This window comes from Streptopelia decaocto (assembly GCF_964273445.1).
Source record: "Streptopelia decaocto genome assembly, contig: HAP1_SCAFFOLD_106, whole genome shotgun sequence".
Lineage (NCBI taxonomy): Eukaryota > Metazoa > Chordata > Aves > Columbiformes > Columbidae > Streptopelia > Streptopelia decaocto.
In genome coordinates this window covers 263,449-285,947 of record NW_028117136.1, presented here as the reverse complement: position 1 = coordinate 285,947, position 22,499 = coordinate 263,449, and the positions used below count along the sequence as shown (strand labels likewise).

The 22,499-nt window shown below is 53.2% G+C and overlaps 1 protein-coding gene and 1 long non-coding RNA gene across 3 annotated transcripts in view; both read right to left on the bottom strand.

The window, feature by feature from the left end:
* The window catches only part of LOC309451863, an 80,552-nt gene that overhangs the window by 41,077 nt on the left and 16,976 nt on the right, over window positions 1–22,499 (bottom strand). The gene's annotated exons all lie outside the window — the stretch shown is intronic.
* On the bottom strand, window positions 3,696–8,489 carry LOC309451865 (uncharacterized protein). The gene is made up of 3 exons (XM_082076572.1): window positions 8,206–8,489; window positions 6,481–6,811; window positions 3,696–4,163 (listed from the first exon to the last, which is right to left on the bottom strand). The coding sequence occupies exons 1-3, from the start codon at window positions 8,276–8,278 to the stop codon at window positions 4,097–4,099; spliced, it is 471 nt and encodes a 156-aa protein (XP_081932698.1). The 5' UTR covers window positions 8,279–8,489; the 3' UTR covers window positions 3,696–4,096.

Sequence of the window (22,499 nt, the reverse complement as noted above, 5' to 3'; positions counted from 1 at the left end):
AAGCTTTTTAAAACCTTTCCAACTTAAAAGACTCTCTTCCTTCTTCCTTCCTTATCATCTTTTCCATCAGGAGAGGGAGGGGGAGGGATTAACAGAGAGCATCTGTCATGGTTTATTGTTGCCTTGACGTGGTGTCAGCAGCCAGGTGACCCTGGGGACAGCCTGGGATCGTCATGGAAACGCACTATGACATCGGGAGGCTGTGCTATTACATCACCTGGCTGATCCGGGGCTAGGACCTTCCTCAGATCTGCTTTCCTGCTTCAATGTGTGTTTTCAGGGTGCACATGAGACAGAATGAGCATCAGCAGAGACCAGGGGAACTTTCCAAAGCACCTGATTTGTACACTGTCTTTGCACTCAGTGAGGGAGGTGATAAATGGCACAGTAGTCACAGGGAAATGCTGGGCAGCAAAGTGTTTGCCTGCTGAGCCTGGACAGGCTGAAGAGGGTCCAGAGAAGAGCCACAAAGATGATGAAATGACTGAGCAGCCACCATATGAGCAAAGGCTAAGAGATCTGGCCTTGTTCAGCCTGGAGAAAAGGCGGCTCAGGGAGACCTCAGCACCATGTTCCAGTGTTTCCAGGGTGGCTCCAAAGATGGAGACTCCCTTCGTACAAGGAGTCCCATGGAAAAGATGAAGGACGATGGGTACAAGTTAATCCTGGGGAGATTCCAACTGGGCTCAGGAGGGAAATTTTTCACCACGAGAACAATCAGCCATTGGAATAATAACCCCAGGGAAGTGGTGGATTCTCCAACGTTGGACAATTTTGAGATTCAGCTGGACCGGGTGCTGGGCCAGCTCATCTAGACCGGGTTTGTATCAAGAGAGGCTGAGCCAAGTGATCTTTGTGGTCCCTTCCAGCCTGACATTCTGTGATTGTATGAGAATGTACAGGTGTGTGTGCAAATGTTTGCATGTGCATGTGTATACACATGTGGGTGGGTCTGGACGTGTGTGTGTGTACATGGGTGTGTATGTGCACGAGCATGTATCTGTGTGGGTGCATGTGTACATATGTTTTGGGGTCTGTGTGCACACACAGTCATGTCCCAGGTCCCAGGAGCTGAGCTGCCGTGGTGGTCTGTCATGGGGCATCACACTGACAGGCATCCACATCTGGGACGGACACTTCTGGGGGTTACGGGCTTCTCCAAAACCAGATTTCTCATTGACCTAAACTACGTCACTACCACCACTACTACTACTGCCAGCAGTGACCAGGCCAGGGCTGACAGGCTCCACCTCCCCTAGGGGGCGCTCGGCTGCCACGCCCACATGACGAGGCATTTTGTCACAATGTTCTGGTACCGTGGCGTGCGGGGTCAGTGGTGCCACTGCACATGGCAGTGACGCTGGTGACAGTCGAGCTCAGCCTGCGCTGCTGCCCCCGCCCCGGGTCACCCGTCCCCATGCTGCTGTGGGCCCTGGCCGGGCACGGCGGCCGCAACACCATGTGCTGCAGTAGCCACCATTGCGGAGCAGGGACCGCCTGGCCCAGCCATGTCCTGTATAAAATGGAAAAATGGAGCAGAAATTGTGAAATACACCTGGCATGTGGCACCTGCCCGCCTGCTCAGGGCCACTCTTGGGTGCCTTCATAGCCCAAAATCCCTAGGGATGCCACAGGGCCACTCACTTTTTCCTTGTGGGAAAATTTTCCAGGAGGCCTGGAGATGACCTGGAACATAGAGGTAGGCAGGGAAATGGAGATAGGCTGGGGACACAGACACTGGCTGGGATGTGGAGATGTGGTGAGATGTGGAGATGGACTGGGACATGGAGGTGGGCTGGGACATAGAGATAGGCTGGGACGTAAATGGCCTGGGACACAGAGATGGGCTGAGTCATTGAGACAAGTCAGACCCAGTACAGGAGCAGGGAAACATGTGCTTGCCCTGGACACGCCAGCCATGGGATATATGTGCCCAGCACAGACACGCACCCATGGGACACACAGCTCGCCCACAGGGACACCAGAGACACACGCACACGTTGTGCCATCATTCCAGCTTTATTGGTGAAGCCGTGGTGGTGCACTGGTGTGGCGGTGGTGCTGGCCAAGGCTCTGCCGGTTCCGCAGACGCCAGTGCTGGGGTCGGCTCAGCGGCGGTGGCGCCGTGTCCCCCGCCGACGGCGGCTTCTCCTGTACCGCCGGCGTCGGCTCTGCCCATAGCGGCGGCGAGAGCGGCTCCGGTAGCGGCGGCGGCCACGGCGGCGACTGCGGCTCCTGCTTCGCCGGTACCGGGCCATGGTGGGCTGGCCGCCGCCCTGTCCTGCCAGAGGATGCAGCTCTGCAAGCTGGCCCCGCTTTTATAGGGGTGCCTGGGCAGGGCCCTTTGTGACATCACCAGTGACGTCACAATGCCCCACTGTGGCAGTTGCACATCCCCCCATGATCCGGAGCCTTCAACAGGGCAGTTGATGGCTCCTTAGCACCTTTTGTACCCCACTGTTCCTGTCCCCACGTACACATAGTCGCTCACAGTCACGTCCTCCCCACACCACCCTGACAGAGCTTGACTAGATACACAGCATCTTTGGTTTTCAGATCATTGTCCTGACTCGGTCTGCAAAGGTAAAGACTTTTCATATTTAAAGCAGATTTAAAGGCAGATTACAGGGAGTGGCTGATGGTGCTTTAAAGTATTTAGTCATATCCAGCTTGTGTACGTACAGCATAAAAACCATTCTCATGGAAAGAGATTTGTATTTTAGGGTTACTCAGTACAAGTGTCTCAGGTAGTTGTTATTTTGTTTGGGCCGTATGCAAAAGGTCACAAGGCTTTTCCTCCTCATCCAGAGACCGATGTGGTGTAGGCCAAGGCAGAGCACAGGGGGCTCCAGGCACACACTGGTCTAGGAAGCTTTTCAAGGCTCTTTTCACATGTCATTTCATTTGAGTCTCTCTGCTCTGCAGAAAGTGAGTCAAAGGAATTCCTGTGCCCCTGGTTAACTCAAACTAGATGTTTAGCTGAACAGGGCAGATACCACTTGAGTTGGAGCCAATTCTGCTCTGCTTGTGAAAGCAAGCTCAAAAAAACCCAAAATGTCTGTGATCCAGATTCTAGCACTGCCTGTTGCATTTGCGTTTCCATGTAAAGCACTGGGCAGCTGAGAATTGTGGTTATTGCCGGATTAAGCTCCAAGAATTAGTCAGAGGTGGTGGATGCTCTTCTGTGTTCTGTCCCCCTTGAGCACCAGCAGCACAGGTGAATCATTTTCAGGTAACAGCCATGGCAGTAATGGGGCAGAGTTTTCATGCTTGGGCTACATGGCTGGTTTGTGCCCGGGGAAGCGCATCAGCCTTTAGAATCTGGTTTGTGCAGGTGAGACGCCTGGAAAGTGAGTCAATTTTCTCCATGCAGTTAGAAGCCTTTCTTTTTCAGAGCTGGCACCGTCGTTGTTTGGATTTAGTTTGAGAACAAGAGGAACACCCGGGACAGAGTTAAAATTTTTAGTTGTTGGTGTCTGAGAGCCAAGGTCTGAGCTCTGCCCACAGGTGTGAGGAGCTGGGAAGGGGGGATGGATGGGGCAGAGCTCGACTGACACCCAGACTGGTCCATGAGAATATTCCATTAGCATCATGCTGTGTATTTAAGGAAAGTCAGGATCTTCGGGCTGGGGTTTTTCTCAGAGCCAGGACAGAGACCTGTTCAGGGCAGTTCTGTTTGGGAGTTTCTTTATTCCAGCCTTTTGCCATACTGCCATTTTGCAGAGGCCTCTGGGCCTTTCTGCCTTTTTCCCTCTTGTCTCCGAGATCGGCTGTTGGGACCAGGTGCTGCTTCCTGGGACCGGCTGCTCGGTGCAGATGGAGTTGTGAGGAATTGCATCAAATGTCTTCCATTTTCTATTCTATTTCCATTTTATAGATATTAGTAATAGCAGTATACTAGTGCTGTTTTGTTATTTTATTAAACTGTGTTTATGTCCATACAAGTTTCTCTCTTCCCTTTTGATTCTCTCCCCTATTTGGGCATCGTGGGGCAGTGAGCGAGCGGCTTTCGCTGTTATATTGCTGGCTCAAGTTAAACCACAACACCTTGAAATCCGGCTGGTGACCATGACCCAGAACACGTTGCCTGCTGTGCTCACTGGGGCCGCTCAGAGCTGCCGTTCCACCATCCTGCCCTCTTGGGCTGCTCTTTCCTCCTGTAACTATCAGAAATAAATTACTCAAAACACATAATAGGAATTGCTGATTTTCATTCTCTGCTCTGTTTAACTCAGGTAGAGGCTGGTGCTGTTGGGTTGGCAAAAAGAGTACTCGATGAAGCTACGAATTATGATTTGGAAAGAAAAACCTTCAGGAAACCGATTACTGAAGTTAAACATATAAATATAACAAAAAGCTATGTTTTCGTACCAGATGGACTATGAGTGAATTTCCAAGGTTGTTCCTTGATATTCAGGACCTGCGATGTATTATATCTCTGCAATTGCTTGGGTTGTGAAGTATGTAGGTCAGCACTAAATAAATCCAGCTACGCAGCAACTCCTGGGAAGTGAAGGCCAAGAGCTGGGAAGCGATAAAAAGTCACCACGCTAACAGCAGAAATAGGAAAGATGGGGACACCACCCTTGCTGCCGAGAAGATGACGAACTCGGCTGCCGGCTGCAACCTGGTCGGCCGGAGAGGCAGAGGGTGTAGAAACCTGGACCTGATCCTCTTGCTAGGAGTGGTGACTTATTGTTCCCAACTTAGCCTGGCTAATCCCTGTACCAAGTGCGACGAGCGCGTGAGAATAGGAGGACTAACCCAATATGTTCTAAATTATCACACTCATACTAATTCTGGATGTTAAGATAGAACAAAATTGGAGAACTATGAAATCCAAGGGCAGAAATTATGGGTAGCAACTAACCCAGGGAAAGGTGGACTCGGTGTAGGCTCTGTCTCCTGCCCCAGGGGAGAACAGAATATCCGTTTTACACAAGCTGGTATGTGGGGCTATTCAGATAGAGGGGGAGTGCAAGATCAGTATAAGGAGGAGTTAGTTAAGAGTGCCACTCAGGATTTAAAAAGAGAGCAAGAGAAGCAGAAATTGGTACAGAAAAGCAGTGATTGGTATGAAGAAATAAGGCAAAAAGACAAGGAATTCCAATTACCAACAGTAGGGAAAAACCTGTTTATAGATCTTATGGAAAAGATAGCCCGGGAATTAAATGCTACCTCACGCTGGATATGTGGGGGGTCTCAAATGGCAGAACAGTGGCCTTGGAGAGGAGAGAGTGTAAGCCCAGAAGGATTACTAGTATGGATCCAGCCACCTGGGCCCAAGATGGAAGCTGGGGATACCATACCCCAATATATATGCTAAACTGAATTATTCGGTTGCAAGCAGTGATTGAAATAACAAGCAACCGCACAGCTGAGGCACTGAATCTCATAGCGAGACAATTGTCTCAAACCAGAGCCGCAGTGTACCAAAACTGGGTAGCCTTAGATTATCTTTTAGCTGAAGAGGGGGGGTTTTGGGAAATGGAATACTTCTGAGTGTTGTTTGGAAATAGATGATAATGGGGAAGCCATAATGAAAATAGCAGAAGAGAAAAAACGAGTTGCACACGTACCAGTACAGAAATGGAATTCTATACTTCCTAGCCACTGGTGGGATAACTTATTTGGGGGAGCCTGGTAGAAGAAAATAGGGTTCATGATACTATGTGCATTTCTAGGTTTACTGTTCATGCCATGTATGATCCCGCGCTTTATTTGGTTAATACATTCAGTAGTCCAAGGCATGCAAATCTCAGCCATGCCTATAGATCCTGAAATGGCAACAAAAGGAACAGGGTATAAATTAATGATTTTAAAAGAGAACACAAAATTGGACCTAGCCGCCACTAGGGAGGTGCTAGCTAACTTTGAGGCCAAAGCACGAATCAAGGGGATAATAAAGAAAAAGGGGGAATTGTGAGAAATGCAGCTGTGATTCGTGCTGTTGTTTACAGATATAACCAAATAAGGCATGGGCTATTAAGAAAATGAAAAGATAGTTAAGTTTTCTGTAAAAAGTTGTGGAACTTGTTTTGTACCATATGCACATGTGGATAGGAAAGGTGGGAGGGAGTGACGTGAAGGAGAAGGTGGCCTTCCCCGAGATTGCTGCCACGGGGGAAGCGGGGGGGGAACTCGGTAGAAAAGACCCCTCAGTAACAACCTAGAGTCTGCACTGAGGAAGAAGGAACTCTTCAACCACCAATCAGAGTGAGAGAAGACCCCTAGTGTCAACCAACCACGGACTCAGAGTGCGAGAAGGGCTAGCCAAGGAAATAAAAGAGGTCGATCAGAAACTTAAGGTGTATGTGTTTAATTCACCTATTAAATAAACCAGACTCTTGTTTGGCAAATTATCGGAGTCTTGGTCATTTATCACACTCAGTATCTGTCCTGATGGGTTTTATCTAGTCATTATTAATGCCAGAAAGAGGTGGAAAGATAAAGATGATGGATTGTGCTGGACAGAATTACCTAATTTTTGTCAGCTGGAACCAGTCTGTGGCCTCCAACTCGGACCTGAACCGGTACAGCTGGTCATATCCCTGCTGCAGCACGATCTGCAGCGAGAAATCCGTTTCATTGAACCATGTGCGATTCTCATAGGGACGAGACACGTTGGCAGGTCTATCAAAAGCATAATTGATGATGACTCCTTCCTGCGAGCCGGTTTTGTATTCCCAGAAGACAACTTCGCTGGCGTTCACTGGTGGTACTGTCAAAAGCACAGTGCAGCCCACAGCCGAGATGAGTCTCTGTGATGCTGGCCTGAGGTCAGCAGAGTAGCATGGAGAAAGTGTGCGGGCTGAAAAAGAAATCAGATGTTACTCTGCAGCCGCCCAGAGTCAACTCCATGCACCTGGGAGGCGGTTGTATGTATTGGGTTTGCTTGGTAAGGTTTTAGCAGCCAGAGGGCTGCAGGGGTGGCGTCTGCGAGAAGATGCCAGAGATTTCCCCCATGTCCAACAGAGCCAATGCCAGCTGGCTCCAAGACGGGCCTGCTGCTGGCCAAGATTGAGCCCATTGGCAACAGGGGTAGTGCCTCTGGGATAACATATTTAATAAGGGGGGAAAACTGTTGTACGACAGCCACTGGAAGAGAGGAGTGAGAATATGTGAAACAGCCCTGCAGACACCAAGACCATTTGAAAAAGGAATGGGAGGAGATGCTCTTGCAGCCCATGGAGGTCCACAGGGGAGCAGACATCCATCCACAGGTGGAGAATTTGGGAATGAAGTTGAGCCCGGGGAAAAGGAGTAGTGAGGAGAAGGTGGTTTTAGAATCCCATTTCCATACTGTGATTCGACTAGAAATAAATTAAACTAATTTTTCCCCGAGTGAAATCTGTTTTGCCCATGACAGTAATTGCTGAGTGATCTCCCTGCCCTTATGTTGACCCACAAGCCTTCATTATGGTCTCTCTTCCCTGTCCTGCCAAAGAGGGTGGTGATCAAGCAGCTGGCTGGGCACGGGGGGCCCAGCCCCAGTCACCCCCCTGCACCGCAACACCCGCCCTGGCTCAGCAGCTCTGCAAACAGCGGCGCTGGGGCTTCATTATTTCTGGATATAAGCAACAACATGGAAAAGCAGAAAGTCCGAACATTTGCATATGAGTTCCCTTTGTATCTCTCACCCGAAAAATGCAGTTCTTTGCCTTAAACGTTCAGCTGGTGTATCTGCACAGCGCCAGCAGCTTGAACCTGGGGACAACTCCCCGATCCCACTCAGGAGTCCTTTTCCTCCCTCCCCCTCTACCAAAGGCACAAATCTGAGCTCAAGGAGCCCTCCCCACAAACAAGCACTTTCCCATCGGATCACTGCCAAAAAATGGCATTAAGAAACGGGAAAGCCAGTGAGCCTCTTCCCGATCCTCATTGAAAAGTTCTTCTCCGGGGAAAAGATGGGGCTGAGGAGTGCCCAAGTCCAGGACTTGCCTTCCCTTCTTCAAAAACGAGTCAGGAGAAAGGGTCCTGCACCCCTAAAGCCGGGGGAGAAGCTCGGCGAGATGCAGCCCCGCTGCTGAGCTACGGCTGCCCTTGCTGCAACTGACAACTCGGCAGCTCCTAAGTCAGCAAAACACCCCAAACCGCGCGGTGCTACATCCACGGACACCCCCGGAGCGTGAACGACCACCCACCCGGCATGCGGTCCCGGGGGGACCCAGGGACCCCCCTGTCCCCCGGTGAGCAGAGACTTGCCTGTGATCCCCAGCCCGGCCGCCGAGCTGCCGGGGCAGGCGAGGAGGAGGAGGAGGAAGAGCACGGGCAGCATCGGCGGGGCCGGAGCGGAGGCAGCTCCGCCATGAGGCACCGGGACGGGGCGGGGGGGTGACCGGGAGCCGCCCCTCCCGCAGCCCCTCCGGGCTTGTGCCGCTGTCGCTCAGCGGGGTGACCTTGGGACAGAAGCCAGAGTGTCCGGCTGCCGCCCGCAGACCCGGCCGGGCGGCCCCGCCGCAGCCCGGGGAACCCGCCCTGGCTGGGAGCGGCGCCTCCTCGGAACAGGAGGGGTCAGGGTGGGGGAGCGCGGGTTTGGCTACTGGTTCCGCAGTCCCGCTTCCTCCTTCTCGTCTTCTCCCCTCCCCTTCCTAGAGCGGCCAGACTCAACACGCAGGAATAAATCCACAGGCAATGCCTCCCGCCGCCTCTCAGGTACCTGCCCAGTTTGCCACGGTTCCCTTTACAAATGTTTCTTTGTTAAGCTTTCAGACTTTTTTTTTCTAATTTTTGGTGCATGTTTTCTTCTGTCTCTCTCAAAATCACCAAATCGTGTATGAACTAGTGGCACATCACGCTGGTGGATGGTGGGGACACGTTGGCCTTCCACTTAGGGCGATGTAGATGTTGAGACTTTGGGATTTTCTTCTTGTCCTGTGCTGACATAGGACATGAAAAGAATGCCTACTTTTTCCAAGGATTTGTCTGCTCCCTAGGCTGAAACCAAACTGCATGGTGCGGGGAAGAAGTGTGCCAGGGAAGCAAAAGGAGATTGAGAGCTTACAAGGACTGGTAGCAGATTCTTAGACCCTGTCATTCTAGAATGATTTGGCTTGTGCAGCAGTTGTGAGGTCTGTAAATTTTGTCACAGAGGCACCTCAAAGTCAGTTTTAGACAGACAATGAGTTCCAAAACAGACTTTATTCTGGCCGGAGAAGTGCAGCCAATAAACCGACCAGAAACAGGGTTCATACAATTAGTTAGCACTCCGACAACATAAAATACAGGTTTGTATATCAGTTGAGGAGATTATTGGGGTACAGCAAAATAAGAATAAGGGTCCACAGCGTGCACGCACACACAAGAAACAAAACCAGAGCCCTCTGACTCCAGGGTACCCACAAGAAATAATCACTCACCTGGTTGGGCAAGGACTCATTTATGGACATATCCAGTAAATAACAACTCACCCAAACGAGGAGGTGAGGCGCTCTCAATCCCAGGAATCTCCTTAGACAGCGTCCCAGTCTAAGGAGAGGGCTCCGGTTCACAGACCTGCTACTGTGAGAAGACCACTCCAAGTGGGCCTCCAGCAGGGACCCTGTTTTATAGTCTGGTCAGATCTGGCTGTGGGCATTAGAACATGGTCCAGAAGCTTCCTGCTACTCTGGGCACCTCCTTTGTTAACGACCCCGCCAATTGGCTGAGGGTCTCACCCCTCCTGCCCCCCCAGCAGGTGGAGGTGAAGTCACCCTGCCCCAGGATAGAGGAGGATGTGACTGTCAGCACTTTGGTACCACCCCAGGTGTGTATGTGGGGACAGACACAGTGGGGCACAAAAGGTGCTAAAGAGCCATCAGCTGCCCCAGTGAAGGCTCCAGATCTCAGGGGGATGTGCAACTGCCACAGGTGCAAAAAATCCAAATGCCAGGTCAAAAAGGGCACTCATGGAATTGACATATTCCCTGGCCCCATGGGTCATTTGCAGGACTGTGAGGGCACACGAAGGAGCCTATGACAGTGACAAAGAATTGGGTTTTAATAATGTTACCAGAGCAGCTTCCTACCATGAGCTCAAGAGGATGGGAATGTGGCTAAAACGTGGCTTTGCATCACAGGGGAGACCACAGAGGGCTGCATAGGGTTTACAACATAAAGTACGAGGTGGGTGAGGATTTTTTTCCGTTCCCCTGAATTGTTTCCATCACCTTAGCAGTGTGGAAGAGGAGTGAAGGGCGTTTCCACAAGAACAGCTGCTTTGCAACAGCAAAACCCTATGCAGAGCTTTGTGTGGTGGTGTCTAAGGAAACCCTGGAGTGAGATATATAGGTATACACAAAAAATAAATCAAGCCAAACTGGTTTGAAAACACCCCATGGAGGAGAGCTTCCCGTAGAAGGCAGGTTCGGACATGGATACAGCGCGTATTCCAGCCCCAAGCAACTGCAGAAACACAATGAGGTCACACTTCACTGTGGCTGGGCCCCCTTGGTCCCCTCCCGATGCCTTCAGCAGTGTGAAGCGGGGCTGCTGGTGTTTGGGGGACCCTCCAGTGTCCCCTGAGATGGATCAAGGCTCAGCTCTTCAGCAAGGGGGCGAGCAGCCGGCTTTTCCTGACTTGGGAGTCCCTCGGCAGAAGAAAGGGACCCCATCCCGGCACCACGCGTGGGTGCAGAGGGTCTCGCCTGTTATCAGCCCGCAAGCCAGCAACACCAGCACTGTTACAGCAGCCAACACCTGCTGGCACCAGAACCAGGAGGTGGTGCCCAAGCACCGGGGCACAAGAAAGCCAGGAGGGTGGAGGTTCGTGCCGTAAGATGGGTGCTGCAGTTCAGCAGGCCAGCAGTGACGTGTTTCTCAAAGGCAGGAACCTCCAGGACAGGGTTTTGAGCTGGAGCAAACCTGCAGACCTGCCAGGAGCAGGAGCTTAGCACAGAATTCAGGGAGATAACAAAGTCAGAGCAGAGGGTGGCCTACAGCCCCGAGTAGGGGACCATCTGGACCAGCCAAAGAACCAGCAAAGTCACCAAGAGGGGTCAAGTTTGGAGCAAGAGGGCTCTGGCAGAGATCTACAAGTCCCCTGCTGAAGAATCTGAGAGGAGCATCAATACACAGAATAGGTGGGTAAAAGAGATGGAAACAGTGAGGCAGCAAACAAGGCAGGCACGACGGCGAGGCAGCAAGAAGGGCTGCAGGCAGCAAGCACGACATGGCAGCAAGCTGGTGTCGAGGCAGGAGTCAGAGCGTGGCAGTGAGCAGTTCCCAGGGCAGCAGTCACGGCCCCACCAGCCTGGAGACGAGCAATCAGGGCCGCCTGATAAGCTAAAGAAGGGCCACACGTTACCCTCTGTCAACACCCAGCTGCTGCTGCTCCACCTGGAGTGCAGAGCCTCCAGGGACTAGAGCCTGTGGGAGAGGGGCAAACAGCTGAGCTTTGGAGGAAAAAAAGTCAGGCAAGTGCAGAAGGACACACAGTGCAGCTGTTCCTGGGCCCCACAGCTGGGCTAGGGGAAGCAGAGCACACCTGCAACCTGCAGTCTCTAGGGCAAGGGACCCTGGATGGGCTGTACAGAGAAAATTCTCATCAGCTGTGAAGAAAAACAAGTGAAACTAATTCAGAGAATCCATGAAAGAGCTCAGCACCCTGCCATGCAGCAGTCCCTAAGGGAAGGGGCTGCTGGCATCCCAGAGCTGTGTGGTGGTCCAGAGAATGAGAGACACAAGGCTTGTGGTTGCTCCTGGCAAGTTATTGACATGGCTGTGAAAGGAGAGACCAAGGGCAGTGGGAATGCCCTGATGGTGGGACTGGAACGAAAGCCAAGATTATGCATTGCCGGGACGGACTCACTAACAGGGTACAGTGCTGCACTTGCTGCCATTGATGGAAGAGCACCAGCACCGTGGAGGCGAGGGACTTAAAAATGGAGGGGCAATTGGCTCATGGAGGTGTTCCGAAACACCCCCGCAATGGGGAGGTTCCTTGTGAGACGAAGGGGATGCCGTACGGTGCAGGTCAACCAGGCCAAGTCGGCAGTAGATCTCAAATGTTCCAAGTCCTTGACTGGAATTGGAGGCAGGCGGGTGGGAAGGGAGCCTGAGGGGGATCCAGCCAAACCGCCGGCTTGCGGCAGCACCAGCCCAGGGCTTCCCGCAACCAATGCCGGGACACCCCGAGGACAGAGATTTCCTGCAGCCTTCTTTGTCCCGAGGTGGAGCAGGAACAGATGAGCACAGGGGGAAAACTGTCATTTTTTTAATTGGCTTTAATGATTTCTAAAAACAATCCAAGGCCGAGCAGAGGCTGGCAGCACCATGTCCTCAGGGCAGGTGAATCCCGCGGTCACTGTCCATGCACCCATCCCTGGCGTGGACGCTGCGCAGGCACCCGCGTGGCGCTGGCAGCCGGGCTCTACTCCTCTTGCTGTCCCGCGGTGCAGCTGCAGCGGAAAGCCCTGCGCAGAGCCCGCAGCGCCCTCCGGAACCGGGAAGGCCGTCGCCGTGGAGCTGGGCCCTGCGCTGGGCAGGCCATGTCTGTGCTGGTCTCTCCTCCATGCTCTGCAGACATTGGAGAAACTGTGTTCTCTTCTTCGTCCTTTGCAGCTGGGACGAGAGGGGCTGTGCTGGCCTGTCCCTCATTGTCTCCTGCCAAACGAGCCTCAGTGGCTTCAAGTCCTGCAGGTGCTGGTGCTGCCACTGGAACGTCCACGCATTGGGCCAGGTCCTGCTGTTCCACCGCTTGCTGGCCAGGTCCCTGGATCTCAGCCTCAGCCCTGTGCACGGCCTCACTGATGATGTGCTCCACAATGTCTAACAGGTCCACATCGTCCTCTGCAGGGCTCTGCTGGACAGGTTCCAGGCGCTCTGCCTCTGCTGCCGCCTCCGTGTCTGTGCAGCTGGGCAAGCCAGACCCCTCCTGGGGACCTGCAGGGGTGTCCTGGAGGTGCTCCTGGAACAAGGGGTTGATCCAGATGCTGGGGATGAAGATGTCTCCGCCTTCGCACCCCTCTTTGTTGTTCTCATCCTCCACATCCATGCGCTGGGCCAGGTCCTGCTGTTCCTCCGGTTCCTGGCCAGCTCCCATGATCTCAGCCACAGCCCTGCGCAAGCTCTCATTAAAGATGCGCTGGGCTGTGTCCCACAGAGCTGCGTCATAGGCTGTGGGGCCCTGTGGGGCAGGTGCTGGGCACTCTGCCTCTGCTGCTGCCTCGGTGTTGGTGCTGCAAGGCCAGCCAGACCCCTCCTGGGGACCTTCACGGTGGTCCTGGACGCGCTCCCGCACCGAGGTGGTGACCGAGGTGCTCTGGATGCTGTGCTGGCCCAGGCTGTGTCTGACCTCCGAGCAGGAGGAGGAGCAGGACACAGGGGATGGAGGTGGCAGTCCCGGCACTGCAGCAGCTGCTTGCAGCCCCGTCCAACCACCGGCCTTTCCCTCCTGCCCTGTCCCGTCCCTCCCCTGTGGCCTGTGGAGCAAGGGGGGAAGCCCAAAGGGCTGGGAGTGGGCGCTCGCCTCCTCGTCGATGGGCATCTTGGGTCTCGTCTACCAAAGAGCTGCAACGGGCACCCAGGGGAGATGCTGCCTCCTGAGAAGCTGCTGCTCCTGAGAAGCTGCTCTCCTGGGAGTGAGCACCCCAGGGCTCTCGCTCCTTAAATACCCCCACGGTCAGGGCGGGGACCCCCGTGTCACAATGGCCTCTGGCTATGACAACCCCATGTAACAATGGCCTCTGGTTATGACGAGGTGCCCACATCACAGAGCCCGGCGGTCGTCACGGAGACACCCGCCTCCGGGCCCGGCTGGGACTGCCTGTGCGCGGCGTGGGGCAGCCCCTGCTTGAAGGAGGAGGGAGCAGAGAATGGCAAGGGAAGCTGTCCCCAGCACACAGGACCCCGTCCCCCAGAGCTTTGCTCAGATGCTGCTGCCTGCTCCGCTGCACCTGCAAGAATCCGCATTCAGAGCTTGTTTGCAGTACAAACCAAGGGCCACTCTACAGCCTCACCACACTGACACTTTGTTTTCAACACGATCGTCATGAGTTTTCTTAAGTAGGTATGAGCCTCCTTTCAAGAAGAAGGCTGAAGCCACATCCACAAAACCACACAGTCCGTTTTCAGCAATAGAATCTACCGTTTCCCCCTTTAGTGACAACCAGGGTTCTCCCTAGGTGCGCTTTTACAGTACTTGTGAGCTGTTCACTGACTCACTTGCTAAAGGAGGTGGCCTCATCCAACTCCCAGTTTCATCCTGCCAGCTCTCCAATGCATTGCCTCTGCCATCTTCCTTCTACCGGGCCCAAAGTGCATTCTACTGCCTGGTTAGGGAGATGCACGTGCCACCGGTCCCAAAGCATCGCTCTGGGGACCCATCATAGCTGGCCATTTCCTCTCAGCTGCTGCACCAGCCAAACCTTTCTGGAACAGCAAACTCTCAGAATCTGCTCCAGGTCTGTAAGAGTCGGTCCAAAACCAGGATCTGCCTGAACATCGCCATCCAGAACAGACTGACAGTGACTTAGACAGAGGCCTGAGGAGAAGCATTGTCTTGCACAGGGGTCTCCAGCCTGGAAGGCTACTGCTAACAATGACTGCTGTGTGGAGTTTGCCTGCTGCTTCAGCCAAGCTAGCCCCCACCTCCTAAAAGGGATTGTTAGATGGGTCTCTCTGACCCAGGGACAATCGCTGCTGTCCAGAAGATGGATTCTTACCTGCAGCCTCAGTCACACCTTGTCCCTCACCCGCTCCCTCAAACAAAGGACAACAAAAAAGAGCATGCCCAGAAGCTGGCCAAGGGTCCTGAGGTCACCCAATGGACCAGAGAGATAGCCCTGAGTGCAGGCCACGCAGGCGCAGACAAGCGCTGGCAAGAGAGGCAAAGACTTTTCGAGCCTGCACAGTTAAGCCCGGATTGAGAAACAAAGGTGGAGATTGGCCTGAAACAATGGGAGCGAGGCGGGGTGAAGAAGTATAAAGATGGTTCCTGACTGGACGTCATTGAGATCTCCCCACCAGAGGATCCCAAACCACCATGGAGGACCGGCAGGACTCCACGGGACTGGACCCCAGAGGGACGGACACCTTTGGAACTCATCTGCTGGTAAACCAGTCCTCATTCCCCTCTTTTCCTTCTTCTTTCCCTGTTTCTTTTTCCTTTCCTGTTTTCTTACTCTCTCGCCATCGCGTGCCGCTGTACGGGCAAAATAATAAAGTAACACTGTTTGATTGCATTCTAAGCCCTTGGCGTTTCAGATGCCTTAATTTTGTGCCTCGAGAAGAACGTAAATGAACTATCACGAGTCCATCGCTGAGTGGACCCTAACAAGGTCCTTGCAAGCTCTCAATCTCCTTTTGCTCCCCTAGCACACTTCTTCCCCCCTCCATGCAGTTTGGTTTCAGCCTAGGGAGCAGACAAATCCTTGGAAAAAGTAGGCATTCTTTTCATGTCCTATGTCAGCACAGGAAAAGAAGAAAATCCCAAAGTCTCAACATCTACACCACCCTAAGTGGAAGGCCAACGTGTCCCCACCATCCCCCAGCATGATGTGCCACTAGTTCATACACGACTCAGTGATTTTGGGAGAGGTAGAAGAAAGCATGCACCAAAACTTAGAAAAAAAGTCTGAAAGCTTAAGACGAAACAGCACTTCTAAAGAAGGAGATGATTGGAAGCCGCTCTGACCTGCACTGCTAACGACTTGTCCTGTTGTTTTTTAAAACAAGTTACTCTTTTAGTGAATTTGCCTGTCAGCTAAAGCTTTCCTATTAGCTGCATTTTCCTGGAGCACCAGACACATGTTTTGGTAAATATAGCAATGGAATGCAAACTTATTGATAAGCACGGATGGACATCTCGCAAGAGTGGCGATGAGAAACCGGTGACCAAGAAACTGACCAACTGTGTATAACATTCCATTCACATGAATACTTCATATAAAAGTGGGAAATCACGGGGATCTCGTCCCTTTTTTTGCCTTTTCCCTTCTGCTTATGACCGACATTAGGAGAGGACCTTGCAAGTCGTCCCTGCGAACTGAGGCCAGTGACAGACTGCATCCAGCTCCGGTTGGCTGCAGAGTCCAGTCCAGGACATGGGGTGCCGGCTCTGCAGTTGCTGAGACTTTCAAGATTGGTTTTGTATATTTTCAGTTGTTTTCTCTATTCTTATTAGTAGCATTAGTAAGACATTGTTCATTTTTCCAACTCTCTTCTCCCTGTCCTTCTTTCCCTCCCGATCGCCTGTGCTGAGTGGGAAAAGGGGAGAGGGAGGGGCACAAGGGGGAAGTGCGTGGGGGAGAGGAGTTTAACAATACATCTGCCAGGGTTTTATTGTCACCCCGCAATCTTAACCCTCGACACAACTAAAGCACAACCAACCTACAAGTTTCTTGCAAGTCTCGTCCCAACGCACACAGAGCATCTCCATCTCTTTTTCATCATTTTAAATGGGCAGATGGATTTTTCCACAAGAATATCCCCAATCTAAGCAAGACTCACTGTTCAGCACACCAGTCCTGCACTGACCTTGCCGCCAATAGGCATCCTGTAGAAGATGTTCCATACTACGATTCCTGCCACGACTTTATCCCTGAGGTAGAAAATGGCACCATCGCCATGCCCTTCTCTTTGCTTTGGAACTTGAGGCACTGGGGGAAAACTTGGAGGAATGTCAATTTCTGATGCTTCTGCTTCAGTCTCTTGATCGAAGGGACCTTGTCCCTCTAGCAAAGAGATGTCCAAACATCCAGTGCAGAAGAGAAGTAGCAGCTCTTTGCCGGTGATGTTGAGAGCGGACTAAAGAGCAGGGCCCTGGAAGAGACGGAGGTGTTGTTCTTTTCTTTGCATCCAGCAAACGTTTCAATAAGACGAGAATGAAACCATCCTGACATGAAGCACAGCGCTGGCCATTCCCGACTTCCATCACCAAAAGCAAAAGGCAGAACAGCCTGCTTCTTTAAGGCAGCATAGACAAAATAAAGACGCTTGGAACCACAGCAGCTCTTCTGTGCAAAACCTGATCATTTGATTGCTCTGGAGGAAATTCAGCCTCCCTGGGAAAAGAAGTTTGAATTTTGGGAAATGAGTTACCCAAGGCCTTCTTGGAGGAACGTTACATTTGAATCCCATTTGACTATCCAAACCAGCCTTTAAAGCTTGGTGTAGGAAAGAAGCAAACAGATTGATGTCTCCTGGAGCTCTGCAGCGTGATCAGACCAACTCTCTGGGCACTATCCAGCGAGACACGTAAACCTTCACGCACGGACACAGCTCCCGAGCACGACTCCAGCCCTCCCTGATTGCTCCCTTGCACTTTTCAGCATGGCTTTTGCTGTTAATTTAGCAAGAACTCCTCCTGTTGGCAAATTACTGTTGGTAAACTACTGTCAACAAGTCCAATGGCTTAGTAGCCTACATTGGGACCCAGATTGCTCCGAGGAAGGAAGTGTTGATTTCAGAGAGAACATATAATACAGATTCAAGAGAAGAACACATTGCTGTGTCAACACCTTGAACTGGGCACCTGCTGAATTGGAACTGGGAGGCTTAGAGGAGTCAACGCAGCTGTGATTTGGGGCCCAGCAAGTCCCGTGTGCCAAAAGTGTTCCAAAATCATGCCGAGGAAACAGATGCTTCCCACAAAACGATATGGGCATCTCTAGATGTACATCACTACCTTTCTGGCCACGGCCCCAACTGACTTGTTGTGGCACAGCCCCGCAGCACCAGAACATGTCGCCGGTCACCTCCCGCCTGAGGAGCGCAGGTTGGACAGCTGTGGCAAGTTACTTGCTTTGTTCCATGTCAATTTTACTCCTTTGGCTTTTTTGGGAAGTGTGGCTGTTTCACGTCCACTCCATCATGACGTTCCAATTTCCCTGAAAGCACTGGCGTCACCTTATCTCAGAGAAGGACCGCGCTGTGAGTAGGAGGAATCCTCCAGTCCAAGCCAGGAAAAGAAGGGCTCTGCTCCGGGGACGTGGCAGTGCTGTGCTTTGTCCTGAGCCCCCGGCCGATCGCAATCAACTGTGCCCTTCCCAGGCAGAAATTCCCCGCAGGGCAACTCGGCAGCTGGAGGCTGGGAAGAGAGATGCTGCTGCTGCCCGATGCTGACCCAGTCATTGCAATCAGCTCTGGTTCTGTGCAGTGCACGGGGGTGCTGGGGAAGAGGAGGATGCTGCGAAGGCTGCAGCCCGGGGCATGCAGCAGCCACAGACAGCCCTGGCTGGTTTGCAATGCGCCACACAGGGATCAGCAGCTGCTGCGGCTCTTGGCTGACTGGGTTTATACCTGAGCCTCCCTCCATTTTTGGGCCCCAGAAAAACCCAGGGCAGAGTAACTCGCATCTGAGACGAAGCTCTGAGCGGGTGGATTTCTTGTCAAGACCAGCACTGTTTGCGGCGCTTCTCCCCGGTCTCTCAGGCCTGAACGTGCTCTCGTGATGCTGGAAGCCTTGTGCATCAGAGCCTTGTGCAGAGATGGATCATGGCTCAGATTTCCAGCAAGGGAGCGAGCAGCCACCTCTTCCTGACTTGGAAGACGCTCAGTGGAGGCGAGGGACCACGTGTGGGTTTGGAGGGTCTCAACGGTATCAGCTCATGTAGGTGCTCCGAAACACCCCCGCAATGGGGAGGTTCCTTGTGAGACGAAGGGGATGCCGTACGGTGCAGGTCAACCAGGCCAAGTCGGCAGTAGATCTCAAATGTTCCAAGTCCTTGACTGGAATTGGAGACAGGCGGGTGGGAAGGGAGCCTGAGGGGGATCCAGCCAAACCGCCGGCTTGCGGCAGCACCAGCCCAGGGCTTCCCGCAACCAATGCCGGGACACCCCGAGGACAGAGATTTCCTGCAGCCTTCTTTGTCCCGAGGTGGAGCAGGAACAGATGAGCACAGGGGGAAAACTGTCATTTTTTTAATTGGCTTTAATGATTTCTAAAAACAATCCAAGGCCGAGCAGAGGCTGGCAGCACCATGTCCTCAGGGCAGGTGAATCCCGCGGTCACTGTCCATGCACCCATCCCTGGTGTGGACGCTGCGCAGGCACCCGCGTGGCGCTGGCAGCCGGGCTCTACTCCTCTTGCTGTCCCGCGGTGCAGCTGCAGCGGAAAGCCCTGCGCAGAGCCCGCAGCGCCCTCCGGAACCGGGAAGGCCGTCGCCGTGGAGCTGGGCCCTGCGCTGGGCAGGCCACGTCTGTGCTGGTCTCTCCTCCATGCTCTGCAGACATTGGAGAAACTGTGTTCTCTTCTTCAGCCTTTGCAGCTGGGACGAGAGGGGCTGTGCTGGCCTGTCCCTCATTGTCTCCTGCCAAACGAGCCTCAGTGGCTTCAAGTCCTGCAGGTGCTGGTGCTGCCACTGGAACATCCACACATTGGGCCAGGTCCTGCTGTTCCACCGCTTGCTGGCCAGGTCCCTGGATCTCAGCCTCAGCCCTTTCCACGGCCTCATTGATGATGTGCTCCACAATGTCAGACAGGTCCACATCGTCCTCTGTGGGGCTGTGCTGGACAGGTTCTGGGCGCTCTGCCTCTGCTGCTGCCTCCGTGCCACCAGACCCCTCCTGGGGACCTGCAGGGGCATCCTGGAGGTGCTCCTGGAACGAGGGGCTGATCCAGATGCTGGGGATGAAGATGTCTCTGCCTTGGCACCCCTCTTTGTTGTTCTCATCCTCCACATCCATGCGCTGGGCCAGGTCCTGCTGTTCCTCCGGTTCCTGGCCAGCTCCCATGATCTCAGCCACAGCCCTGCGCAAGCTCTCATTGAAGATGCGCTGGGCTGTGTCCCACAGAGCTGCGTCGTAGGCTGTGGGGCCCTGTGGGGCAGGTGCTGGGCACTCTGCCTCTGCTGCTGCCTCATTGTTGGTGCTGCGAGGCCAGCCAGACCCCTCCTGGGGACCTTCACGGTGGTCCTGGACGCACTCCCGGACCGAGGTGGTGACCGAGGTGCTCTGGATGCTGTGCTGGCCCAGGCTGTGTCTGACCTCCGAGCAGGAGGAGGAGCAGGACACAGGGGATGGAGGTGGCAGTCCCGGCACTGCAGCAGCTGCTTGCGGCCCCGTCCAACCACCGGCCTTTCCCTCCTGCCCTGTCCCGTCCCTCCCCTGTGGCCTGTGGAGCAAGGGGGGAAGCCCAAAGGGCTGGGAGTGGGCGTTCGCCTCCTCGTCGATGGGCATCTTGGGTCTCGTCTACCAAAGAGCTGCAACGGGCACCCAGGGGAGATGCTGCCTCTTGAGAAGCTGCTGCTCCTGAGAAGCTGCTCTCCTGGGAGTGAGCACCCCAGGGCTCTCGCTCCTTAAATACCCCCACGGTCAGGGCGGGGACCCCCGTGTCACAATGGCCTCTGGCTATGACAACCCCATGTAACAATGGCCTCTGGTTATGACGAGGTGCCCACATCACAGAGCCCGGCGGTCGTCACGGAGACACCCACCTGCGGGCCCGGCTGGGACTGCCTGTGCGCGGCGTGGGGCAGCCCCTGCTTGAAGGAGGAGGGAGCAGAGAATGGCAAGGGAAGCTGTCCCCAGCACACAGGACCCCGTCCCCCAGAGCTTTGCTCAGATGCTGCTGCCTGCTCCGCTGCACCTGCAAGAATCCGCATTCAGAGCTTGTTTGCAGTACAAACCAAGGGCCACTCTACAGCCTCACCACACTGACACTTTGTTTTCAACACGATCGTCATGAGTTTTCTTAAGTAGGTATGAGCCTCCTTTCAAGAAGAAGGCTGAAGCCACATCCACAAAACCACACAGTCCGTTTTCAGCAATAGAATCTACCGTTTCCCCCTTTAGTGACAACCAGGGTTCTCCCTAGGTGCGCTTTTACAGTACTTGTGAGCTGTTCACTGACTCACTTGCTAAAGGAGGTGGCCTCATCCAACTCCCAGTTTCATCCTGCCAGCTCTCCAATGCATTGCCTCTGCCACCTTCCTTCTACCGGGCCCAAAGTGCATTCTACTGCCTGGTTAGGGAGATGCACGTGCCACCGGTCCCAAAGCATCGCTCTGGGGACCCATCATAGCTGGCCATTTCCTCTCAGCTGCTGCACCAGCCAAACCTTTCTGGAACAGCAAACTCTCAGAATCTGCTCCAGGTCTGTAAGAGTCGGTCCAAAACCAGTATCTGCCTGAACATCGCCATCCAGAACAGACTGACAGTGACTTAGACAGAGGCCTGAGGAGAAGCATTGTCTTGCACAGGGGTCTCCAGCCTGGAAGGCTACTGCTAACAATGGCTGCTGTGTGGAGTTTGCCTGCTGCTTCAGCCAAGCTAGCCCCCACCTCCTAAAAGGGATTGTTAGATGGGTCTCTCTGACCCAGGGACAATCGCTGCCGTCCAGAAGATGGATTCTTACCTGCAGCCTCAGTCACACCTTGTCCCTCACCCGCTCCCTCGAACAAAGGACAACAAAAAAGAGCATGCCCAGAAGCTGGCCAAGGGTCCTGAGGTCACCCAATGGACCAGAGAGATAGCCCTGAGTGCAGGCCACGCAGGCGCAGACAAGCGCTGGCAAGAGAGGCAAAGACTTTTCGAGCCTGCACAGTTAAGCCCGGATTGAGAAACAAAGGTGGAGATTGGCCTGAAACAATGGGAGCGAGGCGGGGTGAAGAAGTATAAAGATGGTTCCTGACTGGACGTCATTGAGATCTCCCCACCAGAGGATCCCAAACCACCATGGAGGACCGGCAGGACTCCACGGGACTGGACCCCAGAGGGACGGACACCTTTGGAACTCATCTGCTGGTAAACCAGTCCTCATTCCCCTCTTTTCCTTCTTCTTTCCCTGTTTCTTTTTCCTTTCCTGTTTTCTTACTCTCTCGCTATCGCGTGCCGCTTTACAGGCAAAATAATAAAGTAACGCTGTTTGATTGCATTCTAAGCCCTTGGCGTTTCAGATGCCTTAATTTTGTGCCTCGAGAAGAACGTAAATGAACTATCACGAGTCCATCGCTGAGTGGACCCTAACAAGGTCCTTGCAAGCTCTCAATCTCCTTTTGCTCCCCTAGCACACTTCTTCCCCCCTCCATGCAGTTTGGTTTCAGCCTAGGGAGCAGACAAATCCTTGGAAAAAGTAGGCATTCTTTTCATGTCCTATGTCAGCACAGGAAAAGAAGAAAATCCCAAAGTCTCAACATCTACACCACCCTAAGTGGAAGGCCAACGTGTCCCCACCATCCCCCAGCATGATGTGCCACTAGTTCATACACGACTCAGTGATTTTGGGAGAGGTAGAAGAAAGCATGCACCAAAACTTAGAAAAAAAGTCTGAAAGCTTAAGACGAAACAGCACTTCTAAAGAAGGAGATGATTGGAAGCCGCTCTGACCTGCACTGCTAACGACTTGTCCTGTTGTTTTTTAAAACAAGTTACTCTTTTAGTGAATTTGCCTGTCAGCTAAAGCTTTCCTATTAGCTGCATTTTCCTGGAGCACCAGACACATGTTTTGGTAAATATAGCAATGGAATGCAAACTTATTGATAAGCACGGATGGACATCTCGCAAGAGTGGCAACAAGAAACCGGTGACCAAGAAACTGACCAACTGTGTATAACATTCCATTCACATCATTCACATGAATA

Coding starts and splice junctions, on each gene's coding strand:
- LOC309451865 (XM_082076572.1), bottom strand. CDS start 8,278: ATGCTGCCCGTGCTCTTCCTCCTCCTCCTCCTCGCCTGCCCCGGCAGC. Junction 6,812..8,205: donor GGCCGGGCTGGGGATCACAG/GCAAGTCTCTGC, acceptor TTTCTTTTTCAG/CCCGCACACTTTCTCCATGC. Junction 4,164..6,480: donor TTCCAGCTGACAAAAATTAG/GTAATTCTGTCC, acceptor TATTTCTGATAG/TTACAGGAGGAAAGAGCAGC.